The following is a 22305-nucleotide window of genomic DNA, read 5'->3' on the forward strand; positions in this document are numbered from 1 at the left end:
GTGTAGGAATATTTTGGGAAATAATTAAAAAGTTGGTTTGAAAAAATGAACTCGTTAAGTTGGTGTGAAAGATGCAACTGGGCAACACCGTCAGTCGAACCCAATTGTAGTAACTTCAAGTAAAAATACTTTGTTCTTTTTATTTTCATAACGTGTTTTTTGCTCTTCCGATGTTTCTCTTATTTTAACTGTTGTTATCCTTGGTTAGCATTATAATTATATTTTTTATGACCAGTCTTATTATCATCCATTCCAAATTATTTCACTGGCGATGAGAATTTCAAATTATCTCAACAATCATGTTTCCATCCATACTCCTTTACTTTTCCAGTTCAGTAGTGAGCGAGGCCTGTATCTATATGCATCTTCGTGGACTGGCGTATTGATTTGGGGGGGGGGGTCCCACCCCAGGCACGAGCCTTAGGGGATGCTAAAAATAAAAAAAAATAGGCATCTCATGAGGCTAGCGCAGTTTTGATGCACTCTGTGAGAAAAAAAATGTCGGAAACCACACTAGTGCTTTTTTTCCCCAATTTACTCGTCTCAACCATGTGTTGTTTCTTTTAATTTTAGCAGTGTAACTAATAATTTGTCCCCACAAATAAGCTTTCAAAGCGTCCCATAAAACAAATTTACTATCAAATGAACCTACATTTATATTCAAAAACAACTGTATTTGGTCCCTTATAAATTTAGTAAATTCAGAATTGAATCTCCAACAATTAACATTCTCCACTCTCTCTGAACAGGTACAGGTAATTAACAACAAAGAATGATCATACAAAATCCTAGTCTTCTATTCAGCTTTAAAAACTCGTCCTTGTAATTGTGCTAATACTAAAAATAAATCTATTCTAGAATAAGAATCGTGCAGAAATGAATAAAATGAAAAATCTTTCTCCTTAGGATTTAATTTCCTCCATATATCTACCAAATTTATATCTTTCATTAATACCATTAATTGTTTAGCCATTTTCTTCTATCGATTTTGGAGATTTATCTAATTAATAATGGTTCTAAACAACAATTAAAATCACCTCTTACCATAATTTTATCATACGCCTGATTTAAATTAAGAAAGGAATCCACCATAAATTGCTCATCATCTATATTAGAAGCATAAACATTCATTAAGGTCCAGGATTCAGAATTTTTTTTTACAACTGACCAAAGCCCACCAGCTGCTTCAAAAACGGAATCCAATTTAAAAGATAACTTCTTATTAATCAAAATAGCATCACCTCTTGCTTTAGAATTAAAAGATGCTCTAACTTGTCCAACCTAATCTCTTTTTAATTTTTGATGTTCCTTTTCAGTCAGATGTGTCTCTTGTAAAAAAGCAACATCAACTTTTTAATATATGCCAATAACCTCTTTCTCTACATCGGATTAAGCCCGTTGACATTAAAAGTAGCAAAATTTAAGTTAACCATAAAGTATCACTATAAACTTACCACCATAAATGGCAAGGCACCTCCCCATGGCTCTAATACAAACAAACTTAAGGATCTCCTCAAAGAAAATAAAGGAAGAAACAAAAAACCCTAAAAAAATACTATCATAGAATAATAGTATTACTCCCCCTCAATTATACGTGAGTGACAAAGTGGCCGACGACTTCGGAAAGAAGGGTAGTCGAACGACCCCCCTGAACAGAACAATCAAAAATAAAGCAAAAATCAATTTAAGTACGATATACTTGCAATTCTCAGTTAACCTGATCATTATCAATTCAGATATTAATTAACTGTTGAATTTCCATCTCCTGCTTCCCATTCTTCCCTTTTGGAACTAGAACAAGCTGTTGAGGGAATCTTTCTTGACCTTGCCCCTGCTTATTATCAGGTAAAGAATTAGCAAATGTAAGGGCTTCAGCATCATCAGTAAAAACTGGAGTTTGATAATCTCCATAAAAAACTTTATAGATAACGAAAAGCAAACTGATATCCCTTCTTCCAAAGAACAGCTTTACCTTAATTAAATTCTTCACGACGTTTAATTACAGCTCGACTCAAATCAGCATAGAAAAATACTCTATTATTCTTAACAAGTAGAGGGCCCTGATTACTTCTCGCATACTGTACAGCAAGTCTTAAAATCAATTCTCTAACCTGATAATGCAGACATCGAATCAAAATGGAATGTGGAGCTTGACCAGGGAGCAGCTTCCTTCTTATTGCTCAATAAGCTCTGTCTAATTCCAGACCGTTCGGGAAGTATGCTGTTCCCAAGACCTCGGGGATCCACTTCTGAAAGAACTGAACATGGTCTGGACCTTCAAAATCTTCCAGAAGACTGACAATTTTAACATTATTTCTCCAACTATGATTCTCCAAGGCATCAGTCTTCTTTAACAAATCACTTTTCTGAATCTCCCAACCAGTAAACGAGTCCTCCATCTGTCCCATCCTTTCTTTACATTGGTCCACATCATATTTACAATCAATACATGCTTCTTCAATCTTAAATTTATCTTGGACCTTATCCACTGCTTTCAAACACTTTACCACATCCATTTTAATAGAAGATATTTCTCCCTTCATTTCAGCAAATTGTTCCTTCATAATTGAAAATGCTTGACTCACTTGTACAGCCAAATTCTCCATTTGTTTAGACATATCGACAGGTGAGGTTGGATCTGAATGATGAGGGTCAGATTTAAGCTTAAACGTCTGCCTCACCACAGACCTACCCTTAAATATAACTGTGTCTTCTTCTTTAGGTTGCTCCTCCTCCTCCATTGATACAGAGGCCACCTCAGCCCATCTACAGGTACGGACTCTCGCACCCCCCCCCCCCCCATCAGTCCAGGTTCGCTGGAGTGAGGGAGGTCAGGTCCCCCCGCAGCTTGGGCCATTTCAAGAATAACGCACATGCGCAAAGTTTTGCGCATGCGCAGTTGTTCTTGGTCAGAAGTAGATTGACTGGTGACATCTTGCGCAGCAGTACGCTAAGTCAATGTTGGCGTAGTGAACACCTGACTGGTGGACTGGCATTGTGGTGGGTCTGAGTAGAAATTGATTCAGGAAGTAGTTTGCAAGTAGGCTGAGATTCTTCAGTAATTGTTAACTGTTTAGTACCTGTTTTCTTTGCTGGTTGAGCTTTAGTTTTCCACATAGCTGCTAGTAGAGTACTTCAACAATGTAATCAACAATTTTTTTTTAATTTAAACTTTTGGATGGGGTTTGAATAGTTCTGCCAGGGGAGGCATCTTCCCAAGTCTTCTACCACGCACCCCAACTAGTGTTTTTTTTTTTAATTTTTTTTTAGTGTCAGTTTTCTTCCTTTGATTTGATCATTAGATTTTTCAATTCTAATACATAATAAAATAGTATTAATCTGTTTGAGGGGGCTTATGCTATGGTATTAATCTGTTTGAGGGGGCTTGTGCTGTGGTACATTCAAAAATACATTTGCAGTAAATTATTTAATTAAAACTTATTTTGAATATATAACTTTTTTCAGCTAATGGTGGGGTGAATATTTTCTTGAAAAATTAAAGTGGGGCCTAAGGCAAAAAAGGTTGAGAACCGCTGCTTTGCACCAATAACTCCTATCCATCAGTGTGACAGGAGTGGCATCATGGAGAAATGGTAACGCTCAACCTAACAGGAACATAGGGGGAACCCAATAAAGGCTGGAGTAATAGTCTGCACATAGTTTGTGGGCAATCTGGAAGCCCAGCTGCCATCATTTATTTCATTGACCTTCCCTCCATCAGTTCGGAAGTGCGCACATCTCTTGATGTTGTGCCATTTGCAATGCTCAGGAGAGCTAAGTTGCCATTCCTGTATGCAACAAAATTCAAACATGGGTCGACCAATAATATGAGCACATCAACTGGCAAGAAATGCAAATTTCGCAAAAGAAAATTCCCTACCATTGACATTAAATGGCATGACCAGAGTCAGCTATCAATAGGATCCTGATGATCATCAATGACCACATGAATACAGCTGCCACTGAACACAAGTCACCCTGTGAAAGAATCATCTTGGTGTAAATAGAATACTCTCCATTTGTCTGGATGACCACAGCTCCAATGCCATAATCTAGGAGAACAAGACTGCTACCATTAACACGAGTCAAAACAATCATTTACTAATCCTTTGGTGCACTGTGGTGGTTTACACATTAACAAACTGCACAAATTATTTGCCAAAATCTCTGAGCCATAGCCTCCATCATCAAGAACAAAGACGGCAAGCAGAAGAGAATAACAGCATCATCAATGTACAGAGTTGGGAAATAGGTCACTATTCCTTCATTGTTACTTGGTTCATGTACTGGAAAGCTTTACTGCAGTGGTTCTCAACCTTTTTCTTTCGACTCACTACCACTTTAAGTAATTCCCTATGCCATCAGTGCTCTGTGATTAGTAAGGGATTGCTTAAGGTGTTATGTGAGCTCTAGATCCAATTGTTACTGAAATATTTTGCCTGAGAAATATTGTCATTGGCCCTTTGGAGTTATGAAATCGTGCACTTAATGAGCAATTAGGTACAATTAAAACAATGGTTTTCAAACTTTTTTTCTTTCCACTCGCATACCACCTTGCGCAATACCAGACTAATCACGGAGCATCTATGGTATAGGGAATACTTAAAGTGGTATGTGAGTGGAAAGAAAAAGGTTGAGAACCACTGCTCTACCTAAAAACATACACATACATTCATTAGGATGACTGCAGTAATTCTTGGTGGCAATATACCATCACCTCATGCAATTTCAATGACAAGATTGGTGGCACTGCCAACAATGCCAAGATCCCAAGGATTAAAAAAATACAGCTTCTGGGATGTAAAAATCATAATCTTCTAATTCTGTGCCAAGTGGCACCAAAATTGCACAGTGAAATACAGTACTTTTCTCCATATCCTAAAAGCTTGGGACCAGGCATTTTTTGGTTATTGAATTTTTTCAGCATGTAAAAAAAAACAGCACAGTTGCATCAGCCACTGCCGACCCCCAGCACCTGCCTGCCATCAGTACCTGACTCCTGCCGGATGCCAGGATAGCAGAGAACCAAGTACAGTGGAGGGTAAAGAAGAAATGGAAAAAGAGTGGGGAGGACAATTAGCATTCGAATTTCTCCCCATGCGTTGCCTGACCCAGCAACTTCCTTCAGTCGCTCACCGATGGCTCGAGATTCCAGCCTGGTTCACTGAGCCAACATCCAGCCGTTCATCATCTGTCTTCCGGCTAGTTCTGAGCTCTGTGGTTACCCAAGTAGCACCAACAGAGCATCAAAGCCCCACCTGGGGAAGTTGGGTGATTGTGAAGTCATGATGGTGCCAAAAAAAGTTCGGTTAATAGAACTTTTGGGTTAACAGGATATGGGGAAACGTACTGTATTAGAATGTCAATGAACAAATTCAGCTGATGCTGAATCTTAGTTGCTCTCGCATTGTATCATCTTAAAGAAAAATACTGAACCAGTAAACTCAATATACTACAAAACATTTGGCCCTCAAAAGAAATAATTTAATTGAATCATAGTACAAGAGCCAAAAGTAAAATTACACAAATTTTATAGAAGCCCAGAAGACCCAGCAGAGGGGCTGCATTCCTTGCTACCTTCATTCAATTTTCTCCCTTTAATCCATCAAGATTTTCTTTTCTCTGCTTTTGCGACAAGACTATTTACTTCTTTCCCCTTCTGTAGATGCACTCCAAATTAAAATGGAGGCAGTAGATGGTCTTTCACGCACGTTCAAATCCCAGGTTGGTAGCTAAAGGGAATTGTTAGGTCATGTTTAAGTACATTTGTTTACAATGAATCTCCAAATATTTGGTAAGTAAACACTGAAATGAAACAGCAAGATTTGGGAATACAGTGGCGAGAGGATGTCAATTAAGTTCTTGTTCTTAGTCAGTTTCTTTTAGAATGAAAATTACTTGCTTTCACTGTGACTGATGAAGCCAGTATGCAAATTGAATACTCTTCCATAGAATGGCAGGAAATGCTTGACATGGTGGGCAAGATTGCTTGATAGGAGGTGCACTCTTTCCACTGTTTCAAATCTAAACTTTAGATAATGCTTCTGTGCACTCCAAATGGACAATACAGACCCAAATGCTACTCCTGTATTTTGGGCAGTCACATGCCAGGGATTTCCATAAATATTTTTGCCTGACTACCCAATAATCATTTTCCTCAGCAGAGATCAGAATAGTATCTATTCCGGAAGTCTGGTGTGGGCATACTCATGACATTGCTTGTCCAACACTTGGAAAGTGCATTGTGGAGGATCATGTGGCCTCTTCGACTGGAACCTGGTGGGAGTGTGGATTGTGAAGATAATGTGGCCCCTCTGTCTGGAATATAGTGGGAATGTGAATTGCAGAGAGTCACGTGACATCTCTGACTAAAGCCTAGTTGGAAGTCACCTCACTTGCCAGTCAAAGGTTAGATCTGCCCACTGGTGAGGCCGATGCTCAATTTGCCCTTGCAGGTCACGTAGACGGATCTTGCATTGGAAAAAGTTGAGCACTTGAAGTCTCTTCCCTCTCTCTATTTGCTGCTACATGGAGCCCATCACTGAACTCCAATAAGCCCACCCCCAGATCCCAAGCTGTGGGCAATGCTGATATACTTGTTAGTTGCAAGTTAGAAACTTGTCCGTGAACTACTCTTTGCAGACGATGCGCCACTTTAGTTGCCCATTCAGAGCCAGCTCTTCAGCGCTTGACGTCCTGTTTTGCGGAAACTGCCAAAATGTTTGGCCTGGAAGTCAGCCTGAAGAAAACTGAGGTCCTCCATCAGCCAGCTCCCCACCATGACCACCAGCCCCCCACATCTCCATCGGGCACACAAAACTCAAAACGGTCAACCAGTTTACCTATCTCGGCTGCACCATTTCATCAGATGCAAGGATCGACAATGAGATAGACAACAGACTCGCCAAGGCAAATAGTGCCTTTGGAAGACTACACAAAAGAGTCTGGAAAAACAACCAACTGAAAAACCTCACAAAGATAAGCATATACAGAGCCATTGTCATACCCACACACCTGTTCGGCTCCGAATCATGGGTCCTCTACCGGCATCATCTACGGCTCCTAGAACGCTTCCACCAGCGTTGTCTCCACTCCATCCTCAACATTCACTGGAGCGCTTTCATCCCTAACGTCGAAGTACTCAAGATGGCAGAGGTCGACAGCATCGAGTCCACGCTGCTGAAGATCCAGCTGTGCTGGGTGGGTCACGTCTCCAGAATGGAGGACCATCGCCTTCCCAAGATCGTGTTATATGGCGAGCTCTCCACTGGCCACCGTGACAGAGGTGCACCAAAGAAAAGGTACAAGGACTGCCTAAAGAAATCTCTTGGTGCCTGCCATATTGACCACCGCCAGTGGGCTGATATCGCCTCAAACCGTGCATCTTGGCGCCTCACAGTTTGGCGGGCAGCAACCTCCTTTGAAGACCGCAGAGCCCACCTCACTGACAGAAGGCAAAGGAGGAAAAACCCAACACCAAACCCCAACCAACCAATTTTCCCCTGCAACCGCTGCAACCGTGTCTGCCTGTCCCGCATCGGACTTGTCAGCCACAAACGAGCCTGCAGCTGACGTGGACATTTACCCCCTCCATAAATCTTCGTTCGCGAAGCCAAGCCAAAGAAAAAAAGTGTTTGTTAGTGTGCTGTACCTGCGAGAGATAGAGAGAGTTGATGGTACTATTTATTTAAATCTCATGTTCCTAAATGGGAGTTGAGAAGGTTTAGTCAAGATTTATTCACACCCAATGTGTAGCTATTTGTGTATTATTCTGGGTTAATCTAGGAGTGTGCACCCTTCTGTGAATTCCCCCGTGCATAAATAACACCCACTATTTGTTGATAATGTTTCCAACCTTGATTCTCTTTGAATCTATTGAACTTATACTTGAACACAACACTACTGACTCAATTTAATTAGTGACAAATCCAGGAACGTTTCCCTGGGAGAAGAAACTGATATTGGCTTACTTAGTCATCAAGTATACAGATAGACACCGATTTATGATTGGTTTTGGCACTTCCATTATAAGTTGAAAATATCCTACATTGGGGACTATCTATACAGATGAAAAACATACTAAAACAGTGTTATCATGCATTCCTGGAAGAAACCACACACACAAAAAAAATAATTGAAAAGTTAAAATTCTTCAGGCAAAAGAAAATAAGGAGTGGAAAGGACAAGAGGTACACAAAAAGATGCAAGCGTAGAAAGAATTATTAAATGAATGGAATGTTCAGACACAGGTAGGCCGAGCGTAAGGAGGTCGGATGCGCGAGCGGGCAGGGAGAGAACTCGTGGTTGGGAGCTCGGATGCTCGGGCAGTTGGAGAGGGAACGCTGAAAATCTTTATTCACACAAGAAAGATGACCCCACTCTCAGGCCACCCCACCCCCCCCCCCCCCCGACCCCACAACTAAGAGTAGCAGCGCCACCTCACAATGTACATTGTGATTTGGAATGCACGCACCGATTACCATCACTGTCTCCCTCTCCCCAGCAACGGCAATTGGCGCATGCTTTGCAAATCAACATTTTTATTTCCTTGATGTCACGAAAAGAGAAGCACCAGAATGATGATGGGGTTCGGGGGGGGGAGCGGAAGGAGGAGTGGCAGCAGTGGGAAGTGATCTGTATGGAGGAAAAGAAAAAGCTACCAAGTTGATACAGGTAGACCTCAACTTTCCTTTATTCAAAACGGATTCTGATCATTGTAACTTTGAAATATCATAAGTCAGGGTCTATCTGTATTGGGAGGATTCTGCAATAACAGCGTTGGTGGTCATTGTACAGTACCTTTTGTCAATGTCAAAGCTTGTGTTTACAGGATAGCTACAAATATAATGAGAAATCCAGCATAGGTTTTACTCAGTCACAAGTTTTAGGCTCAAAAACGGGCAGAAGTGATAATTGATTCTAATTCTCTGTCTAAGTCATCTCAGAACAATCACAGCCTCCGGGCTCCAGAATCACTAGGCCCTTTCAAATTGCTGTGTAAAGTAGGGTTAACCGGGCAACTTGCCGTGTAAAATGGGGTTAACCGGGCAACTTGCTGTGTAAAATGGGGTTAACCGGGCAACTTGCTGTGTAAAATGGGGTTAACCGGGCAACTTGCCATGTAAAATGGGGTTAACCGGGCAATTTGCCCTGTTAGTGCCCCAGTTACACAGCAGTTAGAAAGGGTCTGACCCGGTCAACCCCGACGGTATCCAACCGAGTGTCAGAAGTAGTCACCCCAGGCAGCCAAAATCCAAACATCCGGTGGTACTTCCAGTGAGTATGTGACGTGTCATTGTGGGGGCAGGATTCCTCTTAAATCGCCAGCTTGGCGATTTATTAAATAGATCCGCCTGCAATTTAAAAGGTGCTTCCAACACCTTTGCCCCAATAATCGCATCTGGGTCCTAAGAGGGCTACCCAGGTGCTGCAGTTTAAAAGAGGCTATTGTTGCCTTCCTTAATATCTTTAACACAGTAGAGCTAACTGACTACTAATCTAGTCAACAAACTGTCAACAGGCAGCCCATTCACAAATTGGTTTCCAAGCCAAGCGCAGCTGATTGAGTCTACTGTCTGTCAGATGTGAAGTGAATTGTCAAAGGCTATAGTAAGCATCCAGTAACTCTAACAGCAGTGCCAGCCCAGTCTCAGTTTAATATTGTTTCTGCCTAGAAGTTTCACCTACCATTGTTAACTTCAATAACTTAAGATTAATGTGAAATTATCTATTTGCATGCGTTAATTGATGATCAGAAATCAGGCAGGCAGAGAACTAATGTCAATGTGTTCTGGAACTTCTGTTAATTTCTGTATACTAGAAAGATATCTCAATTCTGACTTGTACACGAGAATAAATGATTGACGCAAAACCATTTCCCTGTCTTTAGAAAGAAGATATGCAAGATGTAAAACCTAAGCTTGTAACAATGAGTTCAAAGAAATATTAACAAATTTGTATGCAAGAAAATGCCTTAAATATTGTACCGCCTGACTGTGTTCAGTGAATGAGATTCACCAGTATTAGTGAGGCGTATTTTCTGTGTGTGGTTTGGTTGTACTTTTTGTACCTTGACAGGAGCGTGGCTATCATATCAATAGTTGAAGGTCTCTGAAACTTATAGGAGTCAGAAACTTTGGCCTTCAAATATCTGTTTCCTTAAGTGATCAAAACATTGAAGACAAAGTTGAATTTTATCATCAATGTCTGCCTTAACTGACAGATGGCTCTCAAGAATTGGATAATTATTCACATTTTCCAACATCTTGCTGTGACTCTTTAGTGGGCAACACTGAAGAGACTCAATGGCAGAGGGGACAAACATCCTGCCAATGTTAGGAACAAAACTAATTCTCTCATTTGTGTCAGTAAATGATTTGATGATGGCTTGGAGATGAGCCATCAAAAACAAACTCTTGTATTATATGCACACTATTGAACAATTGTACAAGATGTTCAGAGTGTTTGAGGGGATGAAGTGAAGGAAACCACTGGAGACAAACACCAATTAATAAATGTTATTTAAAGTGAAGAAATGAAATAATATACTAACTTTCTGTTTGTTGAAGATAATTATGTAATTTATAAACAGGGTTAAGATTGCAGTTGGGAGATATTTTCTGTGATACACTTGCAGAGAAGCATTTTATTTGTCTCAGGACAGATGTTGCTGGTAACACTAGCATATATCACCAATTTATTGCTATCCGAGAAAAGGTACAGTGGGTAGAGCTCCAAGTGTCAGGCACATTCAACTACTATACTAATTATGACTATTCTCATTACAAAATGCAGCACAGCATCAACTTTGAAGTTGTGGTCACTGCACACCTATAAAAATACATTAGCACAAATGGAACTTAGATCACAGAATTCCAGCAAAGCCCCAAATAAGTCTAATAGCCTGAATATACATGGGACTGACTAATCATGGAAGTTAAGCAGGCTCAGGCCGAGGAACATCTGTGATGGGCACTGGACAAAGTGGCAACTCTCTGTGCCTTATGATAGAGAAAAATCAAAGAATTTCATGTATATTACATTCTAAATGTAGTATTATGTGACAATAATGGAACTTTTACCTTTACTTTCAACTGCACTATGTAACTGGATTCTGGACTTCCTCATGGAAAGATCACAGTCTATCCAGGTCAGCAGCAGAATATCAAGCACCGTCATGCTGCTGAACACTGGCACACTTAAGGGCTGTGTGCTCAGTTAGCTCCTGTTCACACTACTCACCCACGACTTTTTCGCCAGATCCGATGACACAACAGTAGTTGGCCTCGTTAGCAACAATGATCAGTCACTCTCCAGCGGTGAGGTGTAAATATAGTGATATGGTACAAGAATAACAACCCAAGTCTCAATGTGAACCAGACGAAGGAGAAGATCATGGACCATGAACAACCAAACTCCACTGTACATCAATAGCTCTGTAGTGTCGAGAGTAGAGAGCACCAAGTTCCTTAGAGTCCACTTAATGACCTCTCGTGGATACATCTCCTCACTTGTCAGGAATGCACATCAAAGACTACGTTTGGAGAAGACTGAAGCAGGCAAGGCTACTGGCCATCATCATGTCAACCTTCTACAAGATCTCCATTCAAAGCATCCTGGCCAGTTGCATCACAGTGTGGTATGGTTGCTGCAGAGAAATGGATCAGAGGTCAATCCACAGGACCACAAGAGTGGCAAAGAAGATCACTGGAGTGACCCTCCCACGTTGACATGATCTATTGGGATTGCTGTCTGAAGAGGGCGTGCAAAAATTTTGAGGACCTCTTCCACCCTGCACACAGCATCTTTCAACTGCTCGCGTCAGGAAGGAGGTATAGGAGTATCAGAGCCAGCACCACCAGGCTGAGAAACAGCTTCTTTCAGTGAGAATGCTGAACGACCCAAAGAACTGCTCGCACTAACCACCCAAGGCTCTCATATTCACAAAACAATATTTATTTATTTGTACAGATGAATACTTGTCCTGCATATATATTGTTTGGTTGTGTATTTGCATGTTTTGCACTGACTTACGGTTAAATGAGAAAAACATTGAAACAATGCTGAGCACTCCTTCCATCACTTTAAAGGTTGACAAATGACAGGAATAATTTTTTAAAACCTACTTTAATGAAGAGGACATACCAAGGTGACTGCTAATATTGCTGTTCAGCTATATTACAACAGCTTTCTAGAAGTAGAGCTAATTCTGGAATCCAGATCTTCCGCATTATAACCTGATGTTGTCAAGAAACAGTTGACCATGCACAAGTGGAGTAAACCAAACTGGTTGACATCTGTGATGGTGAAGATCTTTGCAGTAGATAAATCATTTACTCAGAACCACAGGGAAAAGAATGTGTGCATTTTAGCGTAATCTTTTGTGGCAGGGCACTCATACAATCACCAGTTCCCATCAGATGCTTAATTTTTTTTTTCAATTGCTCATTGCCTCGCCTGACCTGACGGAGCATCTGCAGTCTTCTACCAGACTGCTGCAGAATTGCTCATTGTTTCAGCATGCCACAACTCCATCTGATAGCATCACCCTTCTGGGATTTCATTTTGGTGCAAACACCCTCCCCTCTCTTTCCATTTCTTCTTTATCCTCCACTGTACTTGGTTCTCTACTGTCCCGATCAACAAGAGCAGCCATCTGGGCAAGAACAGTGACCTCGGCCTCCCAAGGAGGTGCCGGGGACCAGCTGCAGCGGCGAGGTGCCGGGGGCTGAGGCTACTGTGCTGTTTCTGTTCCGTTAACCAAAAATCCCTCAATAACCAAAACTGTCCAGTCCCAAGCTTTTCAGATATGGGGAAACATACTGTATTAGAAATGTCAGAAGGTGGCAACACTGCTGATGTAAGAGCACCACTGCCACAGGTGTCAATTCAGGAGGAAGATGCATCTTTCAGCACTCTTCAGAATTGCTGCTGCTAGCCATCCCACCCATTGGCATTTTACAGAGACTTAAACTGCCTGCAGAATGGAGCCGACAACAGTCTGTCACATTGATGATCCACAGAATCCAGCAATCAAAATGGTAATGGCCATGCTCAGCAGCCTAGACCTTTAGAGTTGCGGGCTCCGGGAAGCAGCAGACTGATGCAGAGTATCAGAGTGAGAGAACATCCATCTCCGGGGAGAAGGAGAAGCCTGAGAGATGACGCTTCAGTGCAGGGCTCATGGCTGGAGGCCTCTCTCCAGGCTGCAGGAGACTGACATCTGGGAACCAGATTTGGGGACCAGGACTTATTAGAGTGCTGATGGCAAGCAGGGCTCCCAAAGGAACTCAAGCACCGTCAGCTTCCTAATTGCTTTGCGGGTTTAAGAACAGTTTCCAAGGAGGGCAACTCGAACCTCAAACTCAGGCTCACTGTTGGATCTGACAGGAAGTCATATGATGGCAGAGATTACAGGAACACACAAAGTGGTGCCATCCAGGGACGTGGCTTGATCCACAGACAATGTCTCTGAAGAGACTACAAAACATTAGTGGTCACTCCTTAATTCATATGCTCAAATCTGCAAAGGGAATGAGAGCAAGTTGTTTTCAAACTTAGATGCAAGAGCTTTGTCCAGTGAGCAACTGACAGGATAGTGGTTGTTGAACAACACACATCTGTTCTGAAACCGAAGATGTGACTTGGCCCTCACAAGAACACTAGTTACAAGCAGATGCATCTAGGCAGTCCTAAGATTGGAAAAACAAGGTCAATTCAGTTAAACTGTTTAGTGGCAGTTCAATGCAATTTCCAGAGGTAGCAAAGGAGCAACACTGATGCAGGACACATGTGGGCTAGGTCCAATAATGCCAACAAATTAAGGGATTTAATTTGAAAACTATCTGATAGTATCCTGATTACTTTTACTATAATTTATTATAGATTTGTGATTATATATCGAAGAGTTCCAGTTAAAAACAAGGGTCATCATTAAAACAGGTCCAAAGTTAAAGAATGAAAACTTGCAGCAAACCTAGTTAATTTTACAAATGCTGCCAAAATCCACAGGTTGGTTTCAGCCTTGAAGCTGCAAAATTATTTCCTCCATTATATCAAGAGGACTTGACCAAATTCAAGGCCCAAAAACAAAGCAACAATTACTATCTTCCTGGATTGGCACTAATATGTGATAATATGCGATAACTCAAAGCAAACCATCATAAAATTAAACTGCTTTTATTCAGCTGTTCAAAATTAGAATGAAAAATTGGTTGGGGAAGAGAACAGTGTAAACACAAATCTCTCAAGTGGATGCAAAAATTAAAGTTACCAAGCTATGATCTGAGAGATTCATATCTGTATGGAATTTCACAACGTTTAATAGATTTGCTCATTTTTGTGGATATCTACTATCCAGTATGTTGACAAACACCACTCTCTGATATGTTCTAAATATTATGGCCACGATCAACAATTATAAATTCTGTCAGAATTAATGTGTTTATACTTCAATACATGTGAAAGAATTTTTAAAAATATTCCTATAGAGGCACACAAGCGATTGCAGATGCTGGAATCTGAAGCAAAGGACAATCTACTGGCAGAACACTGGGTCAAGTGCATCAGTGGGTGAAAAAGAATGGTGAACACTTCAGGTCAAAACCCATCATCCACCCACTGAGTTGCTCCAGCACATTGTTCTTTTTGCATACAAAATCCCTCCCTTTGAACATAATTGGAAGCACATTTTAGAAATTAAAAACATCAAAATGACAGTATTCATGTTTTAGTCGCTGACTCCTGCAAATTGATCATTATGAAAATACCCCTACCTGCTTTGAGTTTACAATGTGGCAAAATTCTCTATAAGAAGAATCGATACGCTCAAAAATATGACATTCATGATAAATATTTATATTTTCATTACAAACTATTTTATCCAAATATTAGGCTGGATATCAATAGCATATTTGTGACATGTCAAATTTTGTACTGCAACATGTCTGGATTCAAAGTTATGGAATGGAGAACTGAAGAGAGGCTGAGTGCTGAGCAGAAACCTTGTAGAGATTTATAAAATTGAGGGTCTTAGATAAGATAGACGTTCAAACCCTTTCTTAACGTAGGGAAGCTGGAAGGCACAGGTTTAAAATTAGGAGAAATTTAAAGATATGAGGAGTTTTGTGTTCCCCCATTAAAAGGGTGCTGAAAACTGGGAATACACTGCCAGAGGAGGCAAATTAAAACAAAAATTAAAAAGCACTTGGGCAGAACTTTGATAGAGGGATATGGGACCAGTACAGGCAAATGGGATACGAGTAGAAAGGCAATGCGGTTGGCTTTAACAAGGTATCTGCTGTACAATTCTGTGAAAACATGAAGTTGTAAAAAAAAGTTTCAACAACAAAATGACTACTGTTTCATTCCACCTTTTTATAACAACCCTGTTGGGGCCTACTGACAGAAGTCGGTACTTTTGTGGGAAAAGTAAGGTGGGGGGGGGGGGGGGGGTTAAGTCTATGTACTATCCAAATTACCACTCTGGATAAAGACTACTTAAAGCTGAAAATGAGTTGATTGCATGCAAACCATCACTTGGATTACACATAGACATCATAGGAGGAAAATGGAAGCAAGTCTTCAAGGGCAAACCAAAAGAATGGCATGTCCAATTGAAGTTAACTGCAAATCACCAAGTTAATCATGAACTCTGATGACAAACTGCAAAGGCAATCTCTGCAGATAAAACACAACACAGAATTAAATGCTACTAACTTGCAACTTACCACCCACTATTTTTATTGCCTAAATATTCTACAAATCTCATTTCTAAATGGCTATTTAACCTATTGATTCTAATGGCAGCAGCATGACATGGCTGAGGTTAACAAATCAAAATGGATGGAAGAGTACAGTGCTCCTTCAGTTATGTCACAGTACCTGAAAAATTACCAGTCTTATTGAACATTCTGCCAGCTATAATAACTCATCTTGTCCTGCATATTAAATCAAAGTTTAAACCATGTCATTAATAAGTATTGGCCTGCACATTAATAGAGTCCAAAATATTTAATAACTGGATTACTTCAGCTGTCTGCATTATTTTGTTTGCTGGCTTCACCCCAAATACAAAACCTACAAAAAATTTTGCTTTCAATATAATGGGCATTGTTAACTGGAACAACTTTACAGGATACTAAGTTTGCAGACAAACTCCGACTTCTGTATCATTTTTAAAGAAGACAAAGATCTCAAAGCAAATTAGGTTTAAATAACCAAATTTGAGGAGTTTCCTTCTCCTCCCACCCCCCATTAAGAGGGTGCTGAAAACTGGGAATACACCGCCAGGAGGCAAATTAAAACAAAAATTAACAAGCACTTGGGCAGAACTTTGATAGAGAGATATGGGGCCAGTACAGGCAAATGGGATACGAGTAGCAAGGCAATGCGGTTGGCTTTAACAAAACAAGGTCCCTGCTGTACAATTCTGTGAAAACATGAAGTTGTTTTAAAAAAAAGTTTCAACAACAATGACTACGGTTTCATGCCACCTTTTTATAACAACCTCAGGACATCACTGCAGGGAAACAATTTTATATATATATAAATATATATATATATTTTATATATATATAAATATTTTATATATATATATATATTTTATATATATATAAATATATATATATATATATTTTTTTTAAATCACAAAATTCCCAGAGATTATTCCCTGCTTTTTTAAAAATTTATAAAAATCACAAAATTCCCAGAGATTATTCCCTGCTTTTTTTAATTTATAAAAATCACAAAATTCCCAGATTACCCTGCTTTATATATATTTTAAAAAAAATCACAAAATTCCCAGATTACCCTGCTTTATATATATTTTTTAAAAAATCACAAAATTCTCAATTACCCTGCTTTCTTATATATGAAAAAAAATCACAAAATTCCCAGAGATTACCCTGCTTTATATATATATATTAAAAAAATCACAAAATTCCCAGATTACCCTGCTTTTTTATATATATATATAAAAAAATTATAAAATTCCCAGAGATTACCCTGCTTTTTTATATATATATCTACTAAAAAAATCACAAAATTCCCAGAGATTACCCTGCTTTTTTATATATATATCTACTAAAAAAATCACAAAATTCCCAGAGATTACCCTGCTTTTATATATATATAAAAAAATTACAAAATTCTCAGATTACCCTGTTTTTTTTATTAAAAAAACCACAAAATTCCCAGATAGTAATTACCCTGAATCAGAAAATTCCCAGAGATTACCCTGCTTTTAAAAAAAAAATACATTTTTATAAAGTTGATCTTGTATTTTGATTTTAACCACAGAAGCGTGGAAGTATTCCAACCAGAAGACTGCCCCAGCTTCTCCCAAATAAATCACTGACTTACTGCATTGCTTAATTTTTGTATGATTGCAAACTTCAATTTTTAAAAAAGAAAAAAAACAACGTGAAATCAAGGCTTTTAAAGAATGAGAATAGAAAAAGCAGGGTAATGAAGACTTGGCCGAAAGTTGTGAGAATTGGCCCAGGTCGGGGCTCCCTGTGCAGGCAACACGATTTCGCGTCCACATCCCCCCCTCCTCCACCCCATGTCATAACATCACTTCGGAGAGCAAGGGCAGCGACCCCCCTCCCCCCGCCCCCGCCCCCCGGGGGGGGGGGGGGAGGAGGCTGTCTGGAACTGCAAGAGCCCCCGTCCACACCAGAAACAGAACAATAACCGGAAAGGGCAGAAGAAATCTGGCGGTCGCTTACCCTGCATGCAAGTGGTTGTGCTCTGCTGACTCGGTGGCTGCTGCGCCGAACTGCTGCTGCTACTATAGCTGGGAGTCGCCATTTGCCCGGATAATATTCCAAGAAGAGGAGGAGGAGGAGGGAGAGAGGGGGAGGGGGGGGGGGGCTGCAATGCAGCGCTCGCGGTCACTTGCTTCCCTTTTCTTGAGATATATATAGTCCAGAGCACCACATCCACTGGCACTCAATCGCTCAACGGGACCCAGACCCCGCCGTCGAGAAAGCAAGCGGTGAGATCCTCTGGCAGCAGGTTCCTTTCGAGCCACATAGCACAAACCCCCCCCCCCCCCCCCCCCCTACCCAGACACTCAAATGTGAGAAGAAAAACTTGGCTCTCGAATTAAATTGCTCGACTCCACCCGATTATTGGTTTCAAATCAATAGACGGCGATCCCCCCCCCCCCCCAGGAAAAAAACAAGCTTTCACCCTAGGAGCTGCTGGAGGCGCCTCCACCGCAGCCTGACAAAGAGGCCATGGACCCCCCCCCCCCCCACCACCACCACCACCACCACCACCACCACCACCACCAGCCCACCCGGCAAGAGAGAGGCCCTCTCTGTGTGCGAGAGAATTTTTCTTTCTTTTAAAAACCAACCACCCCAGCTCAAGACTCTGTGGCGGCCCGAGGAATCAGAGAACAATTCAGGAAAATCCCATTGAGAATGCGCTTCCCCTGGCGTCACATCTCGGACTGGAGGAACCAGGAGTGGGGGTGGGGGGGTGGTGAGGAAGGCAACGCGACGAGGACGGCGCTGTGGTGGACTGCGCAGCCGCGCCCACGGGGGCTGGAGCGAGGGCAGGGGATTGTGGGACCTGCCGTCCCGCCACCCTGAAGGGGTCCGGCGCGAAGCTCCCGCCCGAGGGCAAACGACAATTCCCAGGCCGCCTCGCGGCGGGGCAGCGAAACGTCCGCGGAGCCTCACGTGCGGCGTCGCGGGTGACGGCGAAGGGGCAGGGGTCAAAGTTGAACGTGGTGGACTCCCAATCCCAGAAGAGGAACTGATTGTCGCGTCATGTGGGGTTGTGAGGCAGCATGGGAGTGCAAACATTCCCATTGTGACCATCTGACAACATTACTCTAAAAAAAATTGGACTGAAAGCAAGGTTCATTGATTATTCAGGAATCTGATGGCAGTGGGGAAGAAGCTCGTCTTTGGGCTCCAACATCTTCGACAAATTGGAATTTATGGCTGTGAAACTAAAAACCCTGGCCAGATAAATCTGCTGATTAATGGCCAGGGTGACCCGTCCAGTACGGACAGTTATTTTTCCCTTGAATAATCACCGCCGACTACAGTCTCAGCTCAAAGGTGCAGCCTTCGTCGAAGGAGAGCGGGGAGGCCACAACTACAATTCGGTGGGTCAGAGGTCGTGGCGGATGGAGGGACCTGATCACCCACACGGAAGGCATGGCCGCTGAAATGATGATGACTTTTATCCCGATGGTAGCAGAGCGAAGAGGGCATGGCCTGGGTGGGTGGGGGCCTTTTTTATTAAAGACACCGCCTCGTGTACATGTCTTCAATGGAGTGAAGTCTGGTGCCCGTGATGTCACAGGCTGAGTTACCAAGCATCCGGAGTTTATTCTTGTCCTGAGAGTTGTTGTCTCCATTACCAGGAATGATGCAACCAGCCTGAATGCTCTCCACAGTACACCTGTAAAAGTTTGAGAGCTTTCAATGACATACTGAATCTGCTCAGATGCGTCACAAAGTATATCTTCTTTGTGATGGAATCAACGTGGAGGCTCCAGGACAGTTCCTTGGAGAGGCTGACACCCATGAATTTGAAGTTCTTGACCCTTTTCCACTACTGAGCCCTCGATGAGGACTGGGTCGTATTCCCCGACTTCCTTCTGACATCCACAAACATCTCCTTGGTTTTGCTAGTGTTCTGCCAAAGGTTGTTGTTATTACACCATTCAACAAGCTGATCTATCTCCCTCCTGTTTGCTTCCTCGTTGCCATTTGTGATTCTGCCGACAATTGTGGTGTCATCAGCAATGTATTCCCAAATCCAAAATCTCCAGCTTTTCTTAATTTAGCACACCTTTTGATGTCTGGCTTTGAGTATAGCCATAATTTCTGTGGTCAGCCAGACTCTTGCCTTCAAGGTGAATTTCATTTTTTTTTAAATTTTGACCACTTCCAAGTTTGATTTACCAATTATTTCCATTGCAACAAAAGAACTTTAAAAAAAAAACTCATGGTCCCCGTTAATTTGATATGGCAGTTAAAAACCTTGAATTGACAAGCATTCAAATTAGGAGCTGCAGTAAGCTGCTCATCACCTCAGCATTCTCCATCATTTTATGAGGGCAGGGCAGATTCTGGAATAAAAAGTAATCTGGAGGAGTTAAACATAGACGTTGTGATTGTAGGAAAAGCACATAGTAAATTCTGGGGAAACTTAGCTGGTCACAGCGTCCATAGGCAGTAAAGATATATTACCAACGTTTCAGGCCCGAGCCCTTAAAAGTATAAGCAAAAAGCAGACAGGCGACTCAATGAAGACTGTGAGTGGAAGGTGGAAGGGAGAGGAATCCAGACCCACAAACAAAAGGTGTTAATTTGGTATAAGAGGAAAGGTTAGAATTGATTTTGATTGTGAAAGGAGACAAAGGGAACAGGGAAAAGAGAGATAGAACTAGAGGAAAGGAGTCAGGGGGACAAAGATGGGGAGGAAAGTTTAGTGGAAACCAGAGAAGTCCAGGTTAATGTTATTCTCAGGTTTCTGTTAACCCCCTCCTCCATCCATCCTTGTCCCCCTGTCTCCTTTCCTCTAGTTCTATCTTTCTCTCTTTTCCCTCCATCTCCTTTCACAGAGCCAAAATTAATTCTCACCTTTCCCCTTTATCATATCCAATTAACACCTTTTGTTTGTTGGTCTGGACTCCTCCCCGTCACATTTCTCCACCTTTCTCCTCCTTGATCATGAAGCCTGTCTGATTTTTTTGCTTATAATTCGAAGGCCCGAAACATTGGTCATATGCCTTGACTTCTTATGGACTCTGCCAGACTAGCTGAGTTGCTCCAGCATTTACTGTGAATTTTACAGTAATCTGGAAAAACTCTGAGACCAGCAACATCAATGACTTGATAATCAGGTCTGTCCTGAAATGTTGACTATTCTTTTTCTCCCACTGAGTTCCTCCAGCAAATTTTTTTTTTTGCTTCTGATTCCAGCATCTGCAGTCTCTTGTGTATCTCCCCACTGGTTGTGACCTCAACTGTCTACCTCCTGCAGCTTCTTATTCCCTTAATTATCAAGAACATGTCTTCCATTGGTCTCCAAAGACAGACAGCCCTTTGAGACAAAAAATATATACCTTTTTTCTGTCTCTTGTCTTTAAAGCGATCTCCGGTTCTAGATACTTGCACAAGAGATAGCATCCTCTCTACTTTCATCCTGTCAAGACCCCTCAAGAGTTTAAAGTTTGGTTTATTGTCATATATATCAATAAACAGAGAAAAGCTTTGTTTTGTGTTTTATCCAGGCATTTTACAAAGATTGCCACTATCCAGTGCCATTTTGGATTTAAAAATAACTGAAAATCAAATGGTAACAGCAAATAATATGGATTATCATGGTAATGGTAAAACTAGGATTTTCCCATTTTCACATAACAAGCAAATCAGATTAATTCACAGTAGCTTCTTGGCATTCCAGGAGCTGCTCAATCCTCCGCAAGATGAGGAGAATCCAGCACCAACAGACGCTCCATGCCATCAGTCATAGCTCAGTGGCAACTCCAGCTATAGTAACTGTCCCGATGCCAGTGCACACCTGAGTAGCTGTCACACTGACCATGCTCGTACCATCCTCTGCTGCCACAGACCTCTCATTTACACCAAATCACTGCCTCTCCTGCATTTGCAAAATCTGATCCCAGATAAACTTTCAAGATTCCTTCTGACACCAACAAATCCTTGGACTATTTGTGACCTGGGAGTAGAAGTCTTGTTTGTGAAGATAAAAATCTGGCACCAGTGCACAATGTGCAGCCCTGTGTATTTAGTGTATGAACATTATTGCTGAGAGTTGGCAGTCTGTCCATCCAATGGTTTGTTAAACCAAAAACTTAAGTGGAATCAAATTGACAAAGTTTCATTTCATGGAATCATCCAAAGATTTTCAATGTGATTTTGAACCCTTTGAAAATTCTACTGAATTACACTGATAGTTTAAAGTTGCCCGGTTTTTTTAAGGCTTTTAAAATGTTATCCTTTGAAGACCTACATTGATGAATCTGTATGTTGTACAGTGGAGAAGAAAGAACTCTGCTTCTGTCCAGAGTTTGTGGGGCTGTTTTCATTTTCAAGAACGATTTCAGCATCGGGCTGGTGAACTATGAAAAATTTGCAATGCGGAAGGTAACCATTCAAGCACGTGATCTATTCCGGCAGTAAAAGTGTCACCTTCTATCACCAAGGCTCTAGGTTTTCCAGGCATGGCTCCTCAAGTACACTTCCAACAACTTTTTACAACTGCCTCTATCATTCTATTAAGCAGTGATTTCTCACCACTATGGCCCAC

The 22305-nt window shown here is 41.4% G+C and overlaps 1 protein-coding gene and 1 long non-coding RNA gene across 12 annotated transcripts in view; one reads left to right on the plus strand and one right to left on the minus strand.

The window, feature by feature from the left end:
* LOC138759300 (dual specificity mitogen-activated protein kinase kinase 4-like) overlaps window positions 1-18229 on the minus strand; it is a 143635-nt gene extending 125406 nt beyond the window's left edge. For 4 of the 11 annotated variants that reach the window (XM_069929504.1, XM_069929503.1, XM_069929497.1 and 1 more), the window contains exon 1: window positions 17730-18226. In XM_069929504.1, the coding sequence (XP_069785605.1) occupies window positions 17730-17811 (82 nt within the window). In that variant the 5' untranslated portion in view covers window positions 17812-18226. Of the gene's footprint in view, window positions 1-15882; window positions 15926-17729 lie in introns of those variants that run through there. The other 7 variants (XM_069929495.1, XM_069929494.1, XM_069929505.1 and 4 more) reach the window with 5 other exon arrangements.
* Window positions 8487-15351, plus strand: LOC138759302 (uncharacterized). The gene is made up of 2 exons (XR_011354700.1): window positions 8487-8673; window positions 14490-15351. It is a non-coding gene; the product is annotated as an uncharacterized lncRNA (long non-coding RNA).
* Window positions 18230-22305: the final 4076 nt, after the last annotated feature.

Source organism: Narcine bancroftii, chromosome 3 (assembly GCF_036971445.1).
Source record: "Narcine bancroftii isolate sNarBan1 chromosome 3, sNarBan1.hap1, whole genome shotgun sequence".
Lineage (NCBI taxonomy): Eukaryota > Metazoa > Chordata > Chondrichthyes > Torpediniformes > Narcinidae > Narcine > Narcine bancroftii.